Raw genomic sequence first — 24,009 nt, 5'->3', positions numbered from 1 at the left:
CCGTATTGTATAATTAACTTTTTATGAGAATATTTTTTCTCTTTTATTTCTTGTATTCACAAATGTTTTTTTCTATTTGCATTGCAGAAAATCATAATCGGTTTTTGCAAACTTTTTCAGAACAAAAATACATTTTGTCTTAATGTTGAAATAAGTTGTGATAAGCTTGGTCACTATTTCTCAATTCAGATTCTTTTACTAAACAAATTTAATTAATTAAACCTTGTAAAGTTTATCAACATATTGTTTTTTTATTATTCTATTTACGTCCAGGTCATTTCTGTTAAGAACGGTCAAATTTAAATTTTAATTTAAAGGTTTCTAATTTATCCGTGATATTTAAACCATTTTGCTGTAAATTTATAACTTTGAAAATTAAAAAAGTGTTTATTTTATGAAGAAAATTATTGCCTGGTATGGCTTTTTTATCGGCATGCAGATAAAATTATGTTTATTAATTGTACACAACATCATGAGTTGTAAAGCATTTTTACCATCTTATTGTTTTATCAATAATAATTTAACAAAATCATTACTAATGCCTCATCGTTCGTTGTTTATTACCAGCAAAATCGTTGTTAAAAGTAATAGTTTCTGTACAAACTTCTAGCAAAGCGACAATTAATAATAATTTATTTTTATGAGTTCAACAACCTCACTTGACTTAGAGGAAATCCATCATGGCTTGTTAGTGAAACAAAAGATTTGAAATAAATGAAACGATAAATGAAACAGTGACTCAAGCCATTTACGACCCCCTCAAATTTGATCCGCATCGTCCCACAGTGCATCGCACCCCCCGGTTCATTCATTCCGTATCTCACGCGCTCTCTCGCCGAGCACGCACTCACTCACTCACCACATGGTCACGCGAGGTTCACCAGCGCCCTGTGAGATTTCTTTTATAAATATGTTGCGCTCCGCGTTATCGAGCTTCAATAGATGGTGAGTGCCGTGCCGTTCCAGTAGTCGTGTCGCGTGTGTGGCTCCGTCGAATTGTTTTCCGTTGGTTTCCAGCCCAAAAAACCATCCGCTTCAAACCAACTCCGGCAGGTACACCATCACCCAGCACACCGGGTAGGACATACCATAGCTTCATCGTGTTCCGTTGCACGCAAACGGCAAGTCACGGGCCGCATGCACGGTGCGGCTTAAAGGGGCTGCTACTGCCACTGCCTCGTGGTCGTGATTGTTTGGCGTTGTTTTCGGTTCCTCGTTCGACATTTTGAATTCGGTGCCTCGTTTAGTATAACCCAGTGCGCTGCCACCCATTCCTCTGCCTCGTGGTCGCTCCTCGTGCGTGTGTGTTTGTGATTGTGTGTGTAGGTGATTTTCGGAAGATAATCAAGTGAATCAGTTAGTGTGGGGTCAGTTTTGCCTGCCATTAAGTGCTAACGATTCCAGAGTCTTGTTCTCGGTAACGCACTCGTGACTCATACCGTCCACCGGGCTGCTCCATCGACGAACGCTACGTTCGTCGTTTCGCGAGAGGAGAGAAAGCAAGCGAAAAGCACGTGCGTTTAGAGTGAGTGATAATAAGCTACCTCCATAATAAAGTAAAATAAACCACCAGTGTTGCCAGCGTTGGATTGTTGGTGATCTCGTACGCAAACATAGCTCCAAAATTGCAACAACCCAAAGGCTGTTGTGTGATCGACTGGAACCGAAAAATGTTGGTAGCAAAGGTTGGCAAATTCTGCTGTTACCTGTTTTTACGCGTGAATTCGTTACGAATCGTTTCATCATCCGTACGCGCCGATCGATCTGTCAAACCCGTCAAACACAGCGGAATCGTTCGTGCGTGGCGACAAATTGTCACCGAACGCAATACGCGCTGAGGGATAGAATCGGGAACCTCGGGGACAGTGCTGATGAAAACCGGGTGGCGGGATGGTGATGCCTTATTGTGTGCAAGCGTTTTGTTGCTTTGTTACGTGCGATATTATAACCCGCCACTGTCATTGCCAATAGGCGGTGGTTTTTTCGGTTTCGGACCAGCATGCAAATGCATTCCGAATGGCCGGGCGGTAATTCGATTTGACATGAAAGCCGATATTTCGCGACGCTTTCCGACGAGAGTTACGGAAGTCCGGAGCTGTGTACGGAATTGTTTGTGCGAGGCATAATGCTGCTAATGAGACATGATTTCTACCAGCTATTAGCCTGCCGGTTTGTGAAGTGCCATAGCATTGGGACTAAAGATTGCTCTATGACCAACAATCAGCAATCTGCACTGCACACCTTGTACAACGATAACCTCATTCGCTGCTCTATTCAAACAATCGCAGTGAGATAATATGGACCACGAGCGGTTGTCTCTTATCAGACATTCGAGTCGTCAGGTACATTGGTTAGGTTGTGTACTGCTGTGCAACTTCATCGTTGTCTTTGGGAGATTCATTGACATTCAAATAGAAACGAATCTTGAAGAGGAGTCTTACATCAGTGAGGCGTCTTCTAAAGAACTAATATTAAAGCAACGTACAACCCATGCCTTCTTCGTGTTGAATCCCCGAAAAATATGTCCTAACGACACCCGTTACTATAGCGAGAGACCCAAACATTTATTTGGAACTCCAAAAAACTCCACTCCAAACTAAAGCAAACGCCAAATTCGATGCCCCGCGTACCAACAAAACATATCAAACACGGCGAACCATGTTGCTATCGTTTTGCTAGGCCTTGTTTTTGTGTGTGACCGAGCTCCGCTCAAGCATCGTCTTACAAACCTCCCGTCCGTGCCTCACAATCCTCTTTTGTTCTACCCAGGACTGAAGTTCCTTAGCCGAACAACAGCAAAACAAAAGCAAGTTGCATTTCGCCGCCAGCTATTGGAATGATTTTGTTTTGATAAATTCCTGCCCTCTCACACGCCCCGTGGGAATGCGTTCGCTGGCTAGGCCTGGTAGAATGGAGTACAGGTGCGAACGGGCGTAAACAAACTGCGCTCGTTAATCTCATTACACGGTAGAGTAATGGTGAGCTTTTGCGACGCCCGAAGCTGATTGATGATAGCTTGTGTGAAGTGATTAATCGTATGTGTAAAGTATGCTCGAAACATCGTCAACTCGGGTGTTATTATTTGGTGGATCGATCGTGTGAGAAAAAAAACGTACAACAGCTACGGCTTCTTGTCCAGCTCCCAACACTCGTCCAATTCTAATTTGTTCCCGTACCGAGTCCGGTGAAGATCACCAGCAAGCAGCCGGGCTGGGCATCTACTTTACATGTCTACTATGTGGTGCGATTTATCACACAAAACGTGACCGTGCGTGCGATTCCATGCATGCTTGTGCGGCGATGTTTCCGCTCACGCAAGATCGCAATACTGATCGGCGCACCGGTGCACCGGTTTTGCATGACTAATCGCACTCAGCGTCAGCATCAGGCTCATCTCACGCAGCGCTCCCAGCCTTTTCCAACCCCGTTTAGTATTCCACCTGGCGCGAGCAATTTGAATAGCCCTTTTGCTACGCGCCCTTGGGGTGCGTTTTAGACCGTTCGGGACCGCCGAAGAACTTCCTTGAAACCTTGAACGGAGGAAACCCCACCTATCGCGCGGCTAGTTTTCGCTAATGATACGCTAAATATGGTTCACGACATCGGATCGTGTTGACCGTGATTGGAAAACTTGATCCTCCCGACCCAAGCTTCCGAGTGTGCCTTTTTCGAAAAGCATCACGGTCAAACCCACCACCGTGCAGGACGATGCTCCTATGATGCTTCCCGCCGAAAAAAAAACCACCCCGACACCAAACACAGACATCTTACGGTGTTTGCGCATATGGGCTGTAAGTTGGGACACAGTTGGAATTCTGAAATCTGACCGAGGTGCTTTGACGTCCTTCGGAGCCGTGGTGTAAAGGCCCTTACAACGTCACGAGGTCTTGGTGGCCACTAACCACTTCAACTACGATGGGAAGCAGGGTTTGCGACAAAAGGCACACACACACACACTGCCGACCTCCAATTCTCGTGGACGTGAAGATAATTTTTACACGGAATTAGCAAAATAATTTATTCCATTCCCGATAGTTGTGTCGCCCGTGTCGCCCGGGTTCTTTGTATGCGCTCGGCGATGGATCATCTTTGAAGTTGGATTGGACGCGAAGGTGTACGGGGGAAGGGGGTGAGTGTCAAGTGGAATAACGCATCAAACCACGACATGCGGTCAAGAGCCCAGCACCCGCCAGCAGGAGATTTGCACTGTCTGCGCTCCTGTAGATGACGGACCAGTGACAAGTGGGCCTCTTACCCGTTCTGTGTTGACAGCGGCTAATTGTTGTTTCTTTGTCTCACTTTACCCTTTGAGCATGTGCCCGGCTCGAGATTGGTCTCGGACGTACAAAGCCAAGATCTCCCCCGCTTTCGGGGTGTGCTGGTGCGTTATGCAAATAAACACATTACCGAGCATTGAAGTGAGATTTTATTTTCTTTGCCCTGCTGCTTGTGGTAGCGCGATAAACTGAATCGGTAGTATTGGGAGTGACTGGCCCAAGTGGAGGAGACACATCAATAAATGGGTTGAAAGAACTTTCAGCATTCAAGCACGCTCCGCGATCGGAATTCTATAAAATACCGACTTGAAGTGTTTGTTTTTGAATATCTCAGGATTTGTTCAACTTCAGATGATTGTAATTCATAGCTTCGTATTGGAGGCGAAGTTGAAAACAGCAATCAAACAGATGAGTCGGGACATTCAAAATCATGTTATTTTAAGCAGCAGGGCGCATGGAGACTCTTTTTATAGAGGTGCACAGGCAAAAAAAGCAACTTCCACATTACCTGTACATCATACTCGCAAAGCGAACTGTTTGCATAGTTGCGATACTAACCACCAGACCTGCTAGAATAGATTAGATAGCAAGAATGCCTATCGGGCACTCATTTTCGTGTAGGTGAGGCTTTCCATTTCGCAAGCTCTACACATTCCCGAGGCAAACCGATAAGATAAGTGCAATACACCAGTAACGGCATGCAATAGCTTCCCCAACAAATACTGTGTTCCACTCATACACATTCCCAGCGCGGCTCGGTTGCCAGTGTTGGTGAGTTAACCGCATCCCTCTAGCACTAATCTACCTCACCGAAGACGAGGTCAGTGTGGACGAGATATTTTGAAGGTTTTGAGGGTTTTAATGCAACATCTGCCGTAGACTAGGTGATGATCGGTCGGGTGTATTTATCTCTGATCGACTGCACCGGACCGATGAATGTCGATGTCAACTTCCGGCGGGTGGGGTGAGGGCTCAGAACGGAAGAAAAACCTTGACCACCGGCACCGGTCTCACATGGTTGCCCCACACGGGCTGGAGGTTGATGCGTTGATAAAGCGGGTGCGATCTAATCCAAACAAAACAACGCGCCCAGCGCCCGATGTTTTGTTTTCGGCGGCCTTACATCCTCGAGCAAGCCACCGGTGGCGTGGTGTTTCCAAGCCGGAAGTGTATAATCGGGATCGGAAATTTTACTACAATTTTCCAGCAATTTCCCAAAGCATGCACAGGGAGCGTTTTTCAGTGCTTCAAGCATCAGTGAAAAAAACCCATAACATCTCTACGCCACCGCCTGCGATTGGCTCGATGGTCATGGTTTGGAGCAATTAGATTTACGTCGACTGCTCCCGTTTAAATTGCCATCCCAGTTCGTGTGTCTCGGTTTGTGTGTCTATTTGTGCGGGGAGGTGTATTGAAGTGGCCTTCACTAGTTGCACTGTGAGTGTCGTGTGTGATGTTTGTGGAGCTAAAATATATTCCAATTTTACCGTGGACAGCACCGAACATTGAACAGGCGCTATTCGAGGGTGAACACGTTGCTCACAACGTTCTGATCCGATTCGTACGCTGGGTGAGGTTTACCTTGCATGGGTAAATATATTTGCTCGCCGGGGAGTTTTTACTGCTACCGTCTTCCTCCATCATCGATCGTCAATGTTCGATGCGCGGCGAGCGGAAAATCTATCGCCAATCGATCGCATTTTCGCATTAAAAGAAACAAGCAGATTTGCCCTCCTTTCCTCCAGTTGATCACTTCATTGCCCGATCTGACAGCTACGGGTGGCGTGCGTGTGGGTTTGGCTAGTGGGAAAGCCTCCCAAGTTCCTTCCAACACCTTTCCAACGCACTGCTCGATCACGGTCAACACGCAACAGGCTTTTCGTTTACGGTAGACCTCACTCTCTCTCTCTCTCTCTCCATCTTATCGTTACAGAATCTAGATGTTGCATTAAAGCGGGCCTCCGCGATTATACTGCCACAGCAATTAGCAATTGCCAACCTGCCAAACAACAACTCCCTTCGCCACACACACACACACACACACGCAGACTCCAGTCAAGAGGCGGCCACGATACGACGTCACAATGTTACGCGCACACTGGATACGAGCGTTAGCGATCGTGCTGGTGGGTGCATGTGCAACCGGCACTGCATCTCCCGTTTCGACAACTCCACAAGCCGAGGTAAGTAAGTCCACAGTGTCCACGGCGCGGTTGGGGTCTTTTGGAGTCATCCCCTGTTTTTTGGGCACCAGAATCAGAGGATTGCAGCTGTGCATTTCTCCATGCGGGTGCTAACGAAGCTAACGATCAATCTGCCAGCCGGCCAGACGATCTTTCACAAAACCACACAGAGCTCGAGTTAATTAAGTTCAATTCATTGCGCTGCGCTTACGCGGACTCTCATTTAAATTCCTCACCCAAGTGTCCCCAAACAGTGGTCGGTCGGTCCGGGCCCGTGTTGCAAGGTGCCTTCAAAGGGGTTATCTTCAATATCAGGGCGAGCTGCGTAGGTTGCGTCCAGTTAGTCCTAATCTAGGCCTGTCAGTTGACCGTCACTTGCCAAACTGTTGCGCGAAAGGCAACGGCAAGGTCGCCGGTCAGCCCAACCGTACACGATCGGCCGGCAAAACTTGTTTCTTATCGTGGGGCTTACGCGGCATCCGATCGGAAGTTTGCAGGCGGAAGGAGAATGCGTCAATGTTTGCGCTAATGTCACCGATATGGTACTGTACGTGTGCAACATGTTCGCCTATTTGATGCTCTCCCGAGCCACACAAACACACAGAGAGGTCCGGCACGTAATCTATATTTAATGTCCTCCGGCATGAATAGTTATGACGGTAGAACGGTTTTTGGAGGTTTTCGATCTAAAAATCCCCTGTTTTAGTTAATGAATCATGCTGCGAGGCTTTGTTTGGCTAATGCTAATCAGTGGAGAGCTTTTTACTTATTGATTTCAAGCACCAGTATCGATGTGATGGTGATGAAGTCAATATTGACATCTAATTAGCCGATAAGATATTCAGCCGATCATCATCAGTTGTTTGTGTGAATTAATAGTTCTTTATCGTTATGAACTTACTGATATTTATCTTGTCTTGTAATGATATTGTACATGTCATCGTTAGCGGATGAATTTCCTGATTAACGTTAGTCATTCGATGTGTATGATGCTCGGTCTGCATATTTCCAGAACCTTAAAAATACCTGTAATAAATTTGAAATAACTCTGCCTTTTAATTTTCCAAGCATCATTAGACCTTGTTTCTCTGCTCAAAGCACATGAGAAATGAATACTCAATTGCCTGTTTCCTAGAACACATTCACCGTGAAGTAAAATAATAAATATTATTCTCAGCATTCGCACTGAAGGCAATAAAATCTATTCCTCAATAACACACTCGGCAAGTTAAGAACTCGCCAATAAAACACAGCCCATGGAACTTTACTGCAACCGACAAACGGCACGTCAGCTAGCGCTAATCCGCGGAGTAGAGACAGCAAAGAATAAAACATCCAACTGACCCTAAGGTCCAACCGATGGCCATCACCAGGACGGTACTCATTTAAGTGCACCACGTCGGCCATAAATTCACCTGCAATTTGTCCTCCCGTGCTTTTTTTTCCTAATAATGTATGTCACGTACTGTGACGCGCCGTCCGAGCCAGTTCTAGGAGCCTATCGGTCGAAACTCATCTTTCCACTCGCACGAACGTGAAGCCTTCCAGCTGGGCGAAGGACAGAAATCATTTTCTCATTGAACAACCCGGTAAATCTTGCCAATTGCGGACTGATTTTATTGAAAAGGACACATTTCGCTGTGCTACATTCTTCAGGGTCTTAATATGGTGTGCAGTTTAGCCTTCCCCAGAAGATGGACGCAAGGTTCCTCTTTGGTAGCAGCCGGTAAGAACACTTTCTCCAGCTGGGTAGTCGTTTTTGGAACCTAGCCGTCCATCGAGCTCCATACCAGGCTTGAAAGTTGAAACGGCTCCCGGTATCTAGGAATGTCAGCACAGGCATAATAATGGAAAACACACGACATTCGGGGGGACCCGGGAAACTATTTTTAACGTGCATGTGCATTGTTGCGAAAATAGTTCCAGGCGCTCGTGCAGGACGGTATGCCGCCTGCTTTAAAGGTTTGAGTTATGCGCCAAATTCTTCTTGAACCACCAGATGGCGCTACTAACACGCGGTACTTACACTAAAAGCCTTGAACAACTGATGGCCTACTGTGATGAGCCTTTTGGTCCAAGGTTTCCATTTACAACCACGAGTTGTTAGGTCAGAGGGAGAGAGAGAGAGAGAGAGAGAGAGAGAGCGCGCGCGTTCCTTAGTCAAGCAATTTCGTTGGAGAGTTCATCACGTTCGGCCATGTTTGGACACGTTTTGAAAATAGACTTTCGAAGCTTAATTTTAAAGCATCCACGTACAATCCAAGCCAGACAGTGCTGAAATTAACCTTTTACATCGTATTTAAAAATACACTAGCCGGACGGTTTTGCTCCCGGGCCGAATAAATCGGATTCCCAGCCAAAAGGTACCCCTTTTGGTGGTGAACAGCACGAACCGATCATAAATTAGCGCCAGCAAACGGCTGGAGTCTTGGAATACGGCCTTCCTCCCGCGGTTGGCTAGTTCCGGTTGAACTTTTTAGCCGGCAATCGTACCACACCGCTGGTACGCCATCGATTTTCTTTGCGTCCTCGCGCAATGTTCGGCACCGCGCGTTTGAATGTCACCGCGAGACCGGGTACGCCCAGTGGTACGTGGCCGTCCGTGGCCTAAGACTGTTAACCTCGCATTTGCTTCTTTTTTTATTTTCCTTTCATGTCCTTCTTTATGTCCTTTTCAAGTGGGGAATTTCTAGACCCTAGGTCAACGCACCCCAACCATCAAGCCATCGTCCTGGAGGTTTGTTTTTTGTTTCTCTGTTTTGTTTTTGGAAGTTGAAAATGCTACCGTTAATTATATTTCTTGTCCGGTTGGTTGTTGTACGTTAATCAGAATTCTCAACCGTCATGTGTCCAGCCACACGGCCACATTATATCGACCAGGCTGGGTTCTCCCCTTTTTTTCTCTTCTACACGTTGCGTGACTTTGGGGCAGGATACTTTGAGGTAGGAACGCCTCGTCCAGTCATTTTCATTGCAGAAGGGACTGCTTACTGCGCCACCTTTTCCCCGTATGTAAATCGGACACAATTTTCGATCGAACACACAGTAAATATGCTGCGCGAAAGCATATCCACCCATCCCACGTGGTACAACCACTCCAGGTGCTCTTGAAGAAGCAGTAGAAAATTGACATTCCTCCAGACCTGAGTTTTATTGCGTTTCAGCGTACCGAATCCACCGAAAAAAAAAAACAAAACTCATACACTCATATCCAGTGCCTTAATAACGCTTAATAGATTCACCCTGCACCACTCGAAAACAGCGCGTATTCGGTTGGCCGCGTGACGTCACCGGCACTCCAAACCGGCGAGGCTTCTCCGATGAGTCATGGCACACCTCGAGCCGGCAGAAAAAAAACCGGCTTGGTGCGCTTGCGTTCGTGCACAAGATAGCTTCGGCCTAGCTTGGGTCCACGGCGTGACTGCTCAACGCGGGACGCGTTAATCGCCTTTACGCGGTTCGGTCGTACAGCGAGTGGACTTTCCTGGAACTTGGCGTTAGTAATCGGCAGCGTGCGGAAACAAATAAGAAGCAATCGAACATCTTTCACGGTACCGATGATGATGATGGTTCAATCAGCAGTTTTTATTTTTATTTTCGGAGAGTATTCGCACTTCCTATTTGATCTTTAAAGTTCGATCAGAAGTGATACTCATGCCACCAAATTGGTGCTATCGTGATGGAAGGAGATTTTGCGTGCGCCCTAAGAAGAGCATTTTTTAATTGTTTTTCTGAAGATGATTTGTTACATGCAAAATCCATCCACAATGCACCATTACTCAGTTGCACTCTAGGAGCTATAACAGTTGCTAATTAAATCAATACTAGAAACGATCATTCAAAGCTTTCCAGATACCATCTGGGCACTTCGCGTTCAGCGTCGGGAAAGTTTGAGCTTTGCCCACGCATCGAACACACACCCCCTCGGGGAGCTTTGTAGATGACAAATCGAGCTCGGCTCTCTTAGCAGCCGCGTGTGATTCAACAGCTGTTCCTGGAACTCGTAGGTACCGACTTCCGACGCAGTGTCAATCACGCACTGGTCCACGGCACACACTCTCTATTGTTCGGGTTGTAGGGCATCGGGTTTGAGAAGTGCATGTAAACGATCATCTCCACCTCATATGGCTAACCGGGGGGTTGAGGTTGGTTGTACCCAACACCAACAACAACTACAGCGCATTGTTGCCAGTTCAGTAAAGTTCAGCGTAGCGTTTATGGGTTTGATCTTTAACTCGTCCATTCAATTAACGCTTAATGAATTGCTACCCGCACGCCGCCACCACCGTGATAAACCGCCATCGTGACTGTTATACAGAACTGCAACACATACAAGTCATCCAATCTGGTCGCTAAATGTTCCATTAGCAGGTGATACAAAACGAATCAACCAACGTTTGCGATTGCAAGTGTCACATTCCCTATACGCCACAAGATGCACAAAGGTCAATCGATGCATCGGCGTTATATAATTAATTGTACGGGGAATGTCCGCGCTTCCGCCCGCCCTGCAGTTGACAACCGATCAACTCGATCCAAGATCGTCCAAGATGGTGATTTTGTCATTTCAACCCCCGGCTGATAGCCGATAGCCTTTAAAGTGGCCTTTTTTTGTGTCGCTTCCCAGTACATCATAAGAAAATTACTCACCAAGCAGTTAAAATAGCTACCAAAGCGGAGTAGCGGAGGTGCCTGGGCACGTCGCATGGGGAAATCTATCCAAGACCAAACTCACTCGATAGCGCAGCAACGTGTAGTACTTCAGCTGTTAGCTGAAGGTTGAAGGTGTACTGCCTTTCCTCACCGATAAAGTGAAGTCTCTAAGCTGATAAGGACTCCACACCCTTCGGTGTGGTGCGTGTTTTGAAATCCTCCCGGTACGCACGCCGTTGCTTACGATACAACAACCGTGTCCAGGGGGGGCTTCAAGGTCTGTGGAAAATAGAATTCCTTCTCCCAACTTCGGGCCCACCGGTCAACGCCATCCAGCCGTTGCGTCGTTTAATGCTCCATTCTGTCTGCGAGAATCATCAATTGACGCAGCGACATTCTTGGCCCAGTTTGCCGCAAATCCCGCGATAAGACATTGCTCAGCGATCAGCTAGAATTGTTCATCGCTGCGCTGCGCATCCGATCGTACCGCCGAACCCAAATCTTACCGATTGCTTCCTGATCCGATAGGGCATCACGAGCGTGAACCTTCAGCGGGGCGGACGAGCTTGGTTTGGCTGCCGATATGTTGCGCTTGTAATTGTGGTGGCCGTGCACAATTTTTGCCCTATGCACACACAAACACCAATGCCGGTGATGACGCGGGCAGAAAGTGGTGGTTGTAAATAATAATCTAGCAGCAAACCCCGGGCAAAGCTGCTGCCTGCTGTTGGTGGATGTGTAGATTTTTTTTTTTTTTTGTATTAATGGGTTGTTTCATACAAAGAGTGCAACCTAATCGTGAGCAATCTTCGGTGATTATCGGCGTGGGGTGTTGGAAGAAGAATAGCTAATGATAGAAAGATAGTGAAACGACGTGCATGAAGTACACCAATCATTCAAGAACATGTTTGTCACGGTTGATGTTCTTGATTGGTGTAGTTGGAAAAGAACTGTGGGGGACCTTAGCGTTATTTAACATCAATTAAAAATATATTATGAGAATGAAAAGTTTTCCCAGTTGGGTAGAGCGTAGCTTCAGGAATTTAAACTGAAAAAAAAATCAAAATGAAACGAATGAATGATTCGATAGACTTGTACCAGGCCACTCCATACTGACATGGTGCCATTAGTAACTTCATCAACCCCTAGCGCCCGTATGTGCGATTTGTTTGTTTCACGAATCAATTCTCTACAACCACCACAAACAACACCCGACCGACGCCATTAATTCGATAGGGATGGACGGCCATTACGTCTCGCCGTTAGCCACCGAGCCGGGTGGACTCGCTGGACACGCTGCACTGAAGTTGAATGAACTTCACGTCACCTAGATTTTGCTTCACCTCGAAACGTGTCAAACGTGTCCGGCGATACCATCTGTCCGAATGAATCGCCGACCATTCCATCCACAACGCGTCGAGGTTCTTCCGAATTCACCGACCCACGATTACGATTCTGGCGGGTTTCCGCAGTTTTTGTTGTTCCCTACTACCTGGCCATCTCTTAAGATCTCCACCAAATCAATCTGCATTTTTCCCATGGGGTTCAAGCTTGTTTTGCCCACCCCCCTCGTGTCGCTTGGGGGATCGTTCACAGCATAATAATCGGCCGAGCAAATGCGGCCTCGAACGACCCTCAAACGATTGGGTCGAAATAAGTGTCACAATTTCGGTGCCCGCTTGTTCGGCGAATCGCTGCAGCATAGGTCATTCAATCTGTCCCCCTCCCGACAGCCCCCCCCCCCCCCAGGGGTGGGCATTGTGATAGTTCATTATTTGCACAATCCCCACCCTCGCGACCCTTCCCCTCCCTCCTCCACCAATCGACGAACAACGTTTACAGCGCTATAGAATCATGCGCACAGAACCAGCCGGTACACGATCGAAGCTCCACCAAGCGGGTGAATTGCGCCGGTGGGTTTATGATTTTTCATTGCCATCCAAACCCCCTGCTAGATTCCCACCAGCTCCTCCAACCCTACCCAACGGAATGATGAGCTTTGATTTACTATTCATGCAGCCGGCCGCAGTCTGTACTGCTCGGAAAGTCGGAAATAACAAAAAAGAAGCTTGGTAGAATTGAGTCTCGTGGCTTGAGTGCGATGGACGGGGCCACAACACACACACACATTGTTGTACACCACCGGGATGGTATGTGCGCGATTTACTGGCGCGCCAACGACGGACGGTCGCAACGGTAGGGCGCGTGGTTCCGGGCGCTAGTAGGAAGTGCCGGGCCACGATCGGACACGCCTGAGATGCGATTAACCTTCCGCGTTGATGTGTTTATTGATTACAAATGAAGTACTCGTTTGGTGGGACTTCTGGACGTCGTTTTTTTTGTTTTTGTTTGGTGTGTGTGTGTGAGTCCGATACTTCATGCTGCACATCAAACATGTGGTGTTGGGTTGTCATAAATTGATGACAATTATAAATTGACAGCTGCATCAGATAGTGGTAAGCAGGTTGAGGGAGATATGTTGGATATTAGCCTCAATTTCATTCGTGACTGTTCCTTGTCTCTTGTCACAGCATTCTGTACCACATCTCTTTGTGTGACTCACCCACAAAACAATATTTGCTCATTGCTGACAGCAAAAGCACAGCTTATATCGCACATTCCTGCGGCGCAAAGCTGCTGCTGCTGCTGTGGACTGTTTGCTATTTTAAAATCCTCATTAAAAAACAAAAATGGCCAGCACCGAGAGACGGTCATAAAAGTGACGAAAATATCTTATCTCCAAACGCCCCATGTCAGCTTATTACTCACATCCTGCCACTGTACCCGCTTCAACAAATGCTTGGAGCGCATCTTCTCGTTCTCGGTCGTAAAATGTTCCGCACGAGCAGCGGTACTGCACGTTCCGGTTTGCAGTATGCAGCTTCACCAGCCTATCTCCTTCGGTCGCCATATTGGTCCACTGAAACGTCGATTGGAGCTTTGGACGCGTTTTTAGGTCATTTAAATATGCATTTACTCCGATTGTGATGGAAGAAAACCGCTCAATCTCAGACCGAACAGCTTCCAATCGGTACATTAAAGCATTGTAACGTGTGTTGATACATTTGTCTGAGTCTTATGACGCTCACCGACGCACGTAAACACTTGATAATCGGGGTGGAATTAAAAAAAAGCGCAGAAAACGATACGACGAATCGCGCTTCAGTGGACCCAACAGAAACATGGTGCCTTTGTCAAACAGACCAAAAACTTCAGAATTCTGACCCATTATTGCGTTAAAACAAAGGAGCAGCCGCTTCAAACACTGGCTCCCATCTCAGTGATTACTACATTCCGCAGGGAGTAATGCACATCCTAGAGGCATCTCAGCCAGCCGGTCGTGTGATCGTGACTGCAGCTTAACGTATGCATAGCGCCTACTATTTATGACTTCCACTCACTTTGGAGTAACGAACCGATCGATCGAAAATTACCACCTAGCAGATTCCTCCCGTCGCGAAAACGGTCTGGCCTTGCCAGGGCACGTGCCGCCGACGACCATTTTCTAATCGCTGATAACATCTTACATCACCCCTGCTGCTGCCCTCAGCTCAGTGCTTTTCGGCGTTGAGCGTAGACGATTTGCTTAACTCAGCCCGGTGGGCGAATGGTGTTCTAATTACCATTTCGATTCAATTGCTGCTGATTTATATGGGGTGTACGGCTGCATACGGAGCCGTGACCTTATAGCTCCTTGCCACACCGATGGACAGCGCTTATCGGAAACGAAACAAAAGAAAGCCACAAACCCTTCATCCTTGGTCCGGTCCGGTGCTAATGTCAGCCGGGTTGCAACAAAGCATCCCGATGAGCCCTTGCACTCGGTTGGTCCAGTCATTGCACTTGGGAAGGCCAAAATGGAAGGAAACATTATATTACTGGGCGATAGGCGCTGCTGCGGGGCTATTGCCGTTTCAGTACAGTTTTGTTTTCGATTCCGGAAATTCCGGTGAACTTTAAGTCAGTGGTGAACCGTGCGAAGTAGCCACCCTAACACCAGCTGTTGCAATTTTATTATGTAGTTCAATAGGTCAAATGTAAACAGAAAACCCAAGCCAACGTTCAACAGTAGTGAACTTTAGCATGTCTACATTTTAGTCTTTTGCTGATCTTTGGAGCTCCTTCAATCGTTCTCAGGAAGATAAGAGTAACCACTGCAAAGAATAAATCTTTCCACACCATAATCTCATCCAACAAAACTGCTTATCATCATTCTTGTGTATCGTAGAAATAAAATAAAAAAGTGGACGTCCCTTCACGACGCCATCCAGGTTGTTGTTTGTTGATACAAAGTCAACTAGCGGCGTGAATTGTAGCTCCAGCAACACCGTCCTGTAAGCAATCGGATCCATTTTATAACAACTGAGCGAATGGGCGAAGAAAAAAAGTACGATTACAAGCAATTACATCTGCCCCCGCTCGCGTAATTCTCCGCCCGGGAAGCAATGTCACGCTTCACATTACAAGATTGGCTAATTAAGGCAGGAGGCACTAATCCATCCAGGGTAGAAGGTTCATTATCGCGATTAGAGCGCTCCCGAAGCACCCTGCAGCATTGCTGACAGCTGACAAATTGTATGCGAATATTGATACGATGCAAATGATCGCACTGGCCAAAGTTTTGACCTTCGTGCCCTTGGGAGTGATAGTTTTGAATGCGATTCTTCGCACAGATCGCTATAAATCTTACACCTCCAGGTCGCCTTGTATGGGGACGCTGGGATTTATGAAAAATCGTTTCTTCTGGTACGTGTGTCAACCCCGACCGGTCGGACAGTTCGTGCGCGGAATGTTGTATGTATAAATATTAATTGACGATCGATCAGATTGTGCATCCACGATCGTTGGTGGTGATGGTTGTTGTTCGAACATTTCGGACGTCTGGTCGTGGAGCGGAACCGTGCGATGCAACGTGCACGAGCAGAAGGGCCGGAGCTTCTTGCAAATTTTACGCTCATATTTCTTTGCAAGTAAACAGCCATATTCTTTGCGTGCAGTACCTGTCTAGAATCGCTAATCGGCGGCACCGGTCAGAATAATGACCCATTAGGAGGTGAAGCCGCAGGGCATTACACTACCACGTGAGGTTTACGTATGAGGGAGATTGAGTTTGCCCGCGAGCCTGACAGACGATCGTGTTAGTCTTGAAGATGAGCATCTACTGGGTTGTTGTGTTACTGAGCTGCACCCAGGCATTTCCGGTCTGGAGGAGGCTTGCTGACGATTTCTCCGAATGTGACGCTAACAGTACGGGTCTCCTCTGTTCTTCTCTCCACACAGCTCTACCTCTCACAGTTTGGATACCTGAGTCCCAAATATCGGAACCCCACTAGCGGGAACCTGCTAGATCAGGACACATGGGAGAAAGCCATCATGGAGTTCCAGAGCTTTGCCGGGCTGAACGTTACCGGCGAGCTGGATGGGGAAACGATGCAGCTAATGTCACTGCCACGGTGCGGTGTTAAGGATAAGGTGGGCTTCGGGTCGGACACACGCTCTAAGCGGTACGCTCTGCAGGGTAGTCGCTGGAAGGTGAAGGATCTCACCTACCGGATATCCAAGTACCCGAAGCGGCTGGAACGGACGGCGGTGGATAAGGAGATAGCGAAGGCATTCAGCGTTTGGAGCGAGTTTACGGATCTACGCTTCACGCCAAAGAAAACCGGTGCCGTCCACATCGACATTCGGTTCGAGGAGAACGAGCACGGTGATGGTGATCCGTTCGATGGTCCGGGCGGTACCTTGGCCCACGCGTACTTCCCGGTGTACGGCGGTGATGCACACTTTGACGATGCGGAACAGTGGACGATTGATAAACCGCGAGGCACCAACCTGTTCCAGGTGGCAGCACACGAGTTTGGCCACTCGCTGGGACTTAGTCATTCGGATGTGAGATCGGCCCTGATGGCACCGTTCTACCGTGGGTACGATCCTGTCTTCCGGTTGGATTCGGATGATATTCAGGTAAGCTAGAGGGCTTCTGCGTGCCAGACAAGGAAGACTAAGTCAGTATTCTCTTTGATTGATTCCTACAGGGCATTCAAACTCTCTACGGAACCAAGACACGAACCGGTGGTGGAAGCGGAGGTAGTGGTGGTGGATCTGTCACACCGACGAGAACACCCAGACCAAAGACACCGACCGAGCTGGATTCGGAGCTGTGCACGTCTCCGAAGATCGACGCCATATTCAACACTGCCGATGGCAGTACGTACGCCTTCAAGGGCGATAAGTACTACAAGCTGACGGAGAATGCAGTCGCTGAGGGATATCCGAAAAAGATCGCCGACGGATGGCCAGGACTTCCGGGCATGTATCTTCACTGTGGTTCTCCAATATTTCTCCCCAATTCTCTCTCACTAACCGATCAATCATCTCCTCCCGTTGCAGGCAACATCGATGCAGCGTTCACGTACAAAAATGGCAAGACATACTTCTTCCAGGGCACCAAATACTGGCGGTACCAGGGCCGTCAGGTCGATGGTGACTATCCGAAGGAGATTAGCGAAGGGTTCACCGGCGTGCCGGACCATCTCGATGCGGCGATGGTGTGGGGCGGCAATGGCAAGATCTACTTCTACAAGGGCAGCAAATTCTGGCGGTTCGATCCGTTGAAGCGGCCACCGGTCAAGTCCACCTACCCGAAACCGATCTCGAACTGGGAAGGCGTGCCGAACAGTATCGATGCGGCACTGCAGTACACCAACGGGTACACCTACTTCTTCAAGGACGACAAGTACTATCGGTTTAACGATAGAACGTTCACGGTAAGATTAGGCCGCGGCAGTACTTAGTATTCTCGCGATCGCGATCGCCGCCGAGACCGCGAAACGATCAATGTGCCTGCACGGAATCGCTAATCGGTTTTGCCGCTCGCTCACTTCCAGGTTGACCAGTCCGATCCACCGTTCCCGCGACCGACGGCACACTGGTGGTACGGTTGCAAGAACACACCGTCGACCTTCAACACGCTAGGTAATGTACGATTGCAAAAATCCGACGAACATCCCGACGATATCACCAATTTGATTCTGGATGCCGGTAAGTGAAACCGACCATACCTTCTGTACACACGTACCCCGTTCCTTTCCTTCCCATCCGTCCTTGCGTCCAAAGCTCGATCCTTCCCCTCCAAAAGGCAACCGTCTCCATCGAGGTCATGATCGGTGAGCCTGTCAGATTTTTGACAGCTACCAAGGTCGTCGTACCCAGCTCCATTTCATCGTTCTTGTGCGCGTTCTTCACCGTTGTTTTATTATTCGTAATCGTGTTCGCTAGCTGATTGGTGTGTGCGCCGAATGCTAAGTAGCTGGTATAGCTCGGTTCGCCTTCAGGGCCGATGGGGCGTCACGTTTGTGTGTCCCGCTGCGGTCGAGTATGTTGACTCCCCTCGATGTGTGGTGTGGTTTCATGAGAAAGCTATTACTTAATACTCCCACCCTTTATGTGTTTCTTTGTGGCTATGTCTGTGGAACTTCAAAGTACTGCTCAAATTCGTACGGAAGAAATTTGAAAAGTACACCTGATCCTGCTTCTAGTGTTCCGTTGAGTTGAGCGGGTTTTGTCTAATGCCTTATCTGTGTTGTGCTCTGTCGTTATCTTGTAGCTACCGATGACTATCAACCGTACAGTCGCAACGGTCTGTAAATCGCCCGTAAAGGCCGGACGCCCCGTCGCCTGGCCTGTTTCCTATTCTACTGCATCCGCTCTCTATCTGCTCTATCTGCTCTATCCTTCCACCCGATCTGTACATCTGTTTGTAGCGCTCTTTGACAGCTCTATCCTTCGCTAAGGTTTGTGTGTTTACTGCTCCGTATCTTAACTTACCACTACCATCCTTTCACATTGAATGCGCTTATCTGCGATCGTTCTCGGGATCGCGGGGAGTTATGGAATTAACCCTGATCGTTACTGGAGCATCCCCATACGTCAGATAAATGAAACTAACCGATCGGACGATGTCTCGATGGCTCGATGACTAGACTTCGCGCACAATGCGCTTCTTTTTATGTCCACCCGCTGTGTTCTAACAACAACGATCCCATTCTAACAGTCGCGTCTCCCGCTGCATTGGAATTTCCCTAACCAGAAAAATTGCGTCAAAATCGTCCGATAGGTGAATCATGTTGTCTCTAACTTAATAACACGCATTCTTCTAAAGCCGCTACTAATACTCGTCAAACTTTGTCTTGTTCCGTGCCGTTCCACAAAAAAAAGAATGAATCAAGAAAAAAAATCCTCGATTGCATCTCTGCCTGGGACCACTCCTCCACTCCACAAAACTGTGACAGCCAAAGCAGGTCGGTTTCACATCCAACACCAGCCACGGTTGGGAAGTCAAGAAATATGGGGGTTTGGGAAATCTGCCCAACCCCGGCCAACCCGGTATCCGAGCCAAATGTAGTGTGATAGCTAGTCGCCGTAGCACTTAGCACACGCACCCGGATTGTGAAGTAGCTAGTATTGGAACGGCGTTGACAAACGCCAGCACCAGATAGTACGGCCGCTGTGGTAGAAAGCACGGTAGAAACGATTCTGGACATGGCACGATGCACACGCTGTAGAGTTAGTTTGTTTGCCCAGGCACTTCTTGAGTAGCATAATTTATTTCTTCTGATTTTTAATTAAATTGCACATGTTTTGGTTGGTCTATTACTTAACTCTTTCCTCTCTTTCACTACTAAAACTAATCATTACGCCGGTGTTCAGTAGTGCATGAACTAACGAAAATTGTCACACTTAACGGTGGGTTAGGAGGCGGCTTACAGATCTGCGTACCGAGGTTGATCAATATTGGTTTACTGGTCCGAATTTGGTGGACGATTCGGATAAATTGGACGTCTGATATACTTTCACCATTAGGGCGAGAAAATTCAATGCGACTCTGGTTTTGAATCAATTTTAGTCAGAAATTATGCTAAAGTTCACCACGCTTTGCACGTTAGCTGTATGGAGTTAGTTTCCGCCCTAGCTGTAGAGTACTTTCGCACCAATTTTGTTTTCTTTATTGCACGCACGGTTTTGTAGCTTAGAAGAAAATTGGAGCTTCAAAATGAACACATCTTGCACGTTTGCTGGTAGAATGCACGCTTCTCATCGTTCCTGCAAAGCGTGCTGGTCGCACGATCGTAGTCTTCACACAGGGCCACCGTAGTCGGCGAGGCTCTGGGTCACATTGCACGTAATTGCACGCACACCATTTTGGGCAGTAGTAGTAATGGCATCTTAAACAACGATCGTTCACTGATATGATTTGTTTTGTTTCTTCTTTTTCTTTTTCTTACATGCAAATTGTTGTAATTTTTTGGTTAAACTCTTTTTATTCGAAATAATGTTTTTCACACTCTTATGTTGCGCTCGTTCAGCATGAAGATCGTCCAGCCATGAAAACGACTGGAACCTGCGAATCATTGTGACAGCAAGCTGTGTTCAATCAAACATACACAACCAAACACAACACACACACATGCAACAGAACTACCCGCCTGTTAGATGTTTAGCATAGCAGGAGCATTACTAGAGACAGAAGCATAATACAGAACGCCCCTAGTCCGAATATCGGAATCAAGGATTGTTCGGAGCTAAGCGCTGCTAGAACCAAAATGTGCCAAACGTGTTGCGCGTGCAATTTAGAACACCGTGACAGCTGTCAGCTGTCAGTATCCCGTGCGTGTAAGCGTTTCTTTTAGTATTGTAAGCCTGCTATCGACAGATTTCTCAGTGCAGTCGTGCTAGTGAATTGGAACTACTATGGACACTCTTCCTCCAAAAGTGACATTACTTCATGTATGCGGACCATTGAGGCGTTACACAGACAGGTCCCAAAATTCGTTATTCGCTTAGCTAGAATCGTACCGAGATTCGTTTGTACTTTGTTTGTTGTTTTTTCTTTTCTTTCTTCATTTTGCTACGCGCATTACGTACACCGTGCCGTGCTAGTTGTGCTTTTTCTGTTACCGTTTCCGAATGAAAACTGCGTATCACCTGTTTTACAATCCAACCCGATTCGCGGCTGTTGCGAGCGTCCCTATGCACACGCGCTAGTGGAGCACCTTTGCCGTGTGATCGACCGTGCCTGTGTTGACCCTCAAGCAATGTGTTGTTATCGTTTTCTTCTACTATTTTTTCATCCCCAAAACAATCCAATCACTCCCCCATCCCCCCAAAACGCATTACGCCAACGCAGCAGATACGGACGATCGGCCAGAACCGGACAGCTATAGTGGCAATGGAGGAGGACGCGCCGGCATCAAGCTCAGTATTACTACCCTTTTGGCGGCCGTGCTCGGAGTGTACCTTGTCAGCTGCTGTTAGCTCTTCGACTTCAAAAAGTAAACTACCCCAGACCAACAATTGGCGAACCTGTAGACGAAAGCGACACACACAACAACCCTTACAGGCACAGGTGTCCTGGTCGCGAACTTCAGACAATCTCGATCGCGAGAACTGCCACCAAGAGTGTCGGATGGACCAAACACAACCGAGCTTAGCAACATCAAGAACCCGAAATTGATCTCAACGGTGAGCAGTGCACATCCATGGGGTTGACAGGAACAGACTGGTTAGGGTTTGGTGGATTTCATACAACGCTAGGGAAGCTTTCGGAGTGTAGATAGTAAGAGAGAGAGAGAGTGAGCTCTGATTTCAAGATTTCGAAATGTGTCCACCAAAGGGGGCGAGCATTGGCAAAACCTACAACCCTTGAGGTGCTTCAATTGGCGTTGAGATATTGTTGAGAGACGAGTGAGACGCGAACGCAAGTCACTAGCCATAGGACTTTTTTTTGCTAGCTAATTGGTGTTTTAAACAATGAATCGGGATATCCTGGTCTACCAGTAACTGGTGCCTTCGAAAAGTGTTGCTAAAGAAAAGAAAGAGAGAGAGAGAGAGAGAGAGAGAGAGAGCAAAATCGAACAGAACTACAACATATCTGTACATATCATACATCCAGGGCAGAAGGAACGCTAGGGCTGTTCCCTCCAGCACATTCCGAAGGGTAGCTCGAGCACGATCGTATTCGATCGTGCACGTTTAGGGCAATAGAGAAGGAAACGAATATTATGTCAACTGTTGATAGAGAGAGAGCTCGCGCGCGCGCGATGTGTAGAATGGAAAACGCTGCGGGAAGCGCAATCCATCCGAAAAAGCAAAACGGCACCCAGTTATAACTGTGTAATATGTTAGATACGAATTACATTTTAATTGTACCATGTATGTTAAGCCCGGTTTACAGGCAGGGCGAAACCAAACCATCCTTAACCCTCCAAAACTCCAACACACCGTCTTCAACACGTGAATCGCAACGCATAATCAACTGCCGGGCAGGCAGGGCCCATCGGCAGGCCCGCCGACCGTTCGGTGACCAATGCTGTACCAGCATTTTGTACATATTTATTACTGTTTACCGTACCGAGCGAGCGGACTTTGCAGAGAGCTGCAATTCCGTACAGCGATTCCGGGTGGCACGAGATGGCAGTGGAAAAGAGGTGGAAAATAAAAAGAAAACCGACAAACTGACATGTTTTAACCAGAAACTTGATCTTCCGTGTGAGGCCCTGCTGCTGAAAGAAAACTGGCTCGTTTTCGTAGTAAAATCGTAATCCGAATTGCAGTGGCTCGTACAGGTCTCCCACGCCGTGTCGGAAGTTTGCATATTAATTATCAATTGATGATTTGCATTAAAAATCAGGTCAGGCTGAATAGTGGCCGCACTTGGGCTGTCAGCGACTGGAAGCTGAACGGGGAAGGTAAGCGACCACCAAACACCGACCGACCGACGTCTCAGAACGGTGCATGATAAACAGTTTTTCTTGCCGTGCCTACCATGTTCTGATGTCACTTGAACTTGGGTATTGGGCAGTGATTGTGGGGAGGGTAGCAAGAAAGCAAAAAAAAAAACTAGTATTGGAGGAAAATTAATGTCTGGTTTGACCTTTTCCTTGGCAGTAAGTTCGGGCTTAAATATGCAAGAAAACTGTTCAAGCGGAAGGGCGGCAATTCCGAGCTTGTCTATTACCTCTGTAAGGTTCAAATGGCAACAATAAGGGCTCGATCGTACTTATAAGAGTTTACGGTGCAACAGGTAAGTGATGTCTCAGAATGGTGCTTAATCTGATTTTGATTCGTTAAACGTTTATTAATAAAAAAGCTTTAAACTGTTACACTATCCCGGCCACTGGGGCTCACTGGGTGGGAAGACACGGTAGCACCGGCACCGAGGTTCAAATCCCACCCAAACTGCCTTCCCGTGCGCAGTGCTGTCTGCTTTGCTACGGGTTAAATCAAGTCACATAATGCCGGAAATGACAGGCCGATATCTTTCGAGGTTGTAGGGCCAAGGAAGAAGAAGAGAAAGTCTTTTACAATTTTTGTTCAGGAAATTCTATCACAAATTAAAAAAATGACAATTTTACTAAATTGTTCCTGTTTCACTATTTCTTAACATGCTTTTTATTAAAATAATCGATAGTCAAGTGCATATGCAAATTAAACGTATAATCCATGAATTTCTTAGAAGTTAAAGCAACTTATCATTCGATTAAGCTGCCGACGAGGTTATTTTTCGTGCAAGTTGTCTTTCAAGCTTGCACGCAATTTTTTGTAAGCAAGCACCAGATTGAGTCGATCCTAGTACGAAGCGTTGCTGACAGATGGCGCTTCATATGTTTTATTTGGCAGTTGGGTTATTTGGTTTACATTTAATAATCGTTCACTAATTTATTACAATTTTCAATAAATGCAGTCAGAAAAACAACACAAAAATTGAGTCACTTCAATAATGCATAGGGGTTTTGGAGGACTTCTGACCTAGCAAATACCTTGCCTGTATCTGCCTCAATAAGATGCCGCATGAAATCGCATGCAGACCGTGACTATGAAGCCATTTTGTTGTAGTT

The 24,009-nt window shown here is 47.2% G+C and overlaps 1 protein-coding gene across 11 annotated transcripts; it reads left to right on the top strand.

The window, feature by feature from the left end:
- The first annotated feature begins 922 nt into the window (after positions 1–922).
- LOC118512669 (matrix metalloproteinase-14) lies at positions 923–22,643 on the top strand. Of its 11 annotated transcripts, none has more exons than XR_004906336.1 (8): positions 928–1,053; positions 6,211–6,460; positions 16,394–17,077; positions 17,149–17,422; positions 17,504–17,880; positions 18,001–18,154; positions 18,720–18,906; positions 20,479–22,643. XR_004906336.1 is itself a non-coding variant. In XM_036057431.1 (7 exons), the coding sequence occupies exons 2-7, from the start codon at positions 6,362–6,364 to the stop codon at positions 20,481–20,483; spliced, it is 1,527 nt and encodes a 508-aa protein (XP_035913324.1). In that variant the 5' UTR covers positions 923–1,077; positions 6,211–6,361; the 3' UTR covers positions 20,484–22,643. The 11 variants fall into 11 exon arrangements, 9 of the variants coding, with proteins under 9 accessions (XP_035913324.1, XP_035913316.1, XP_035913317.1 ...); XR_004906335.1 differs by having other exon boundaries at positions 929–1,525; XM_036057431.1 differs by lacking the exon at positions 18,720–18,906 and having other exon boundaries at positions 923–1,077; positions 18,001–18,088.
- The last annotated feature ends 1,366 nt before the right edge of the window (positions 22,644–24,009 follow it).

The sequence above is a fragment of the Anopheles stephensi genome, chromosome 3, assembly GCF_013141755.1.
Source record: "Anopheles stephensi strain Indian chromosome 3, UCI_ANSTEP_V1.0, whole genome shotgun sequence".
NCBI classification, from domain to species: domain Eukaryota; kingdom Metazoa; phylum Arthropoda; class Insecta; order Diptera; family Culicidae; genus Anopheles; species Anopheles stephensi.
Note: the sequence above shows the minus strand (reverse complement) of the source record. Positions and strands in the feature narration are given on the sequence as shown.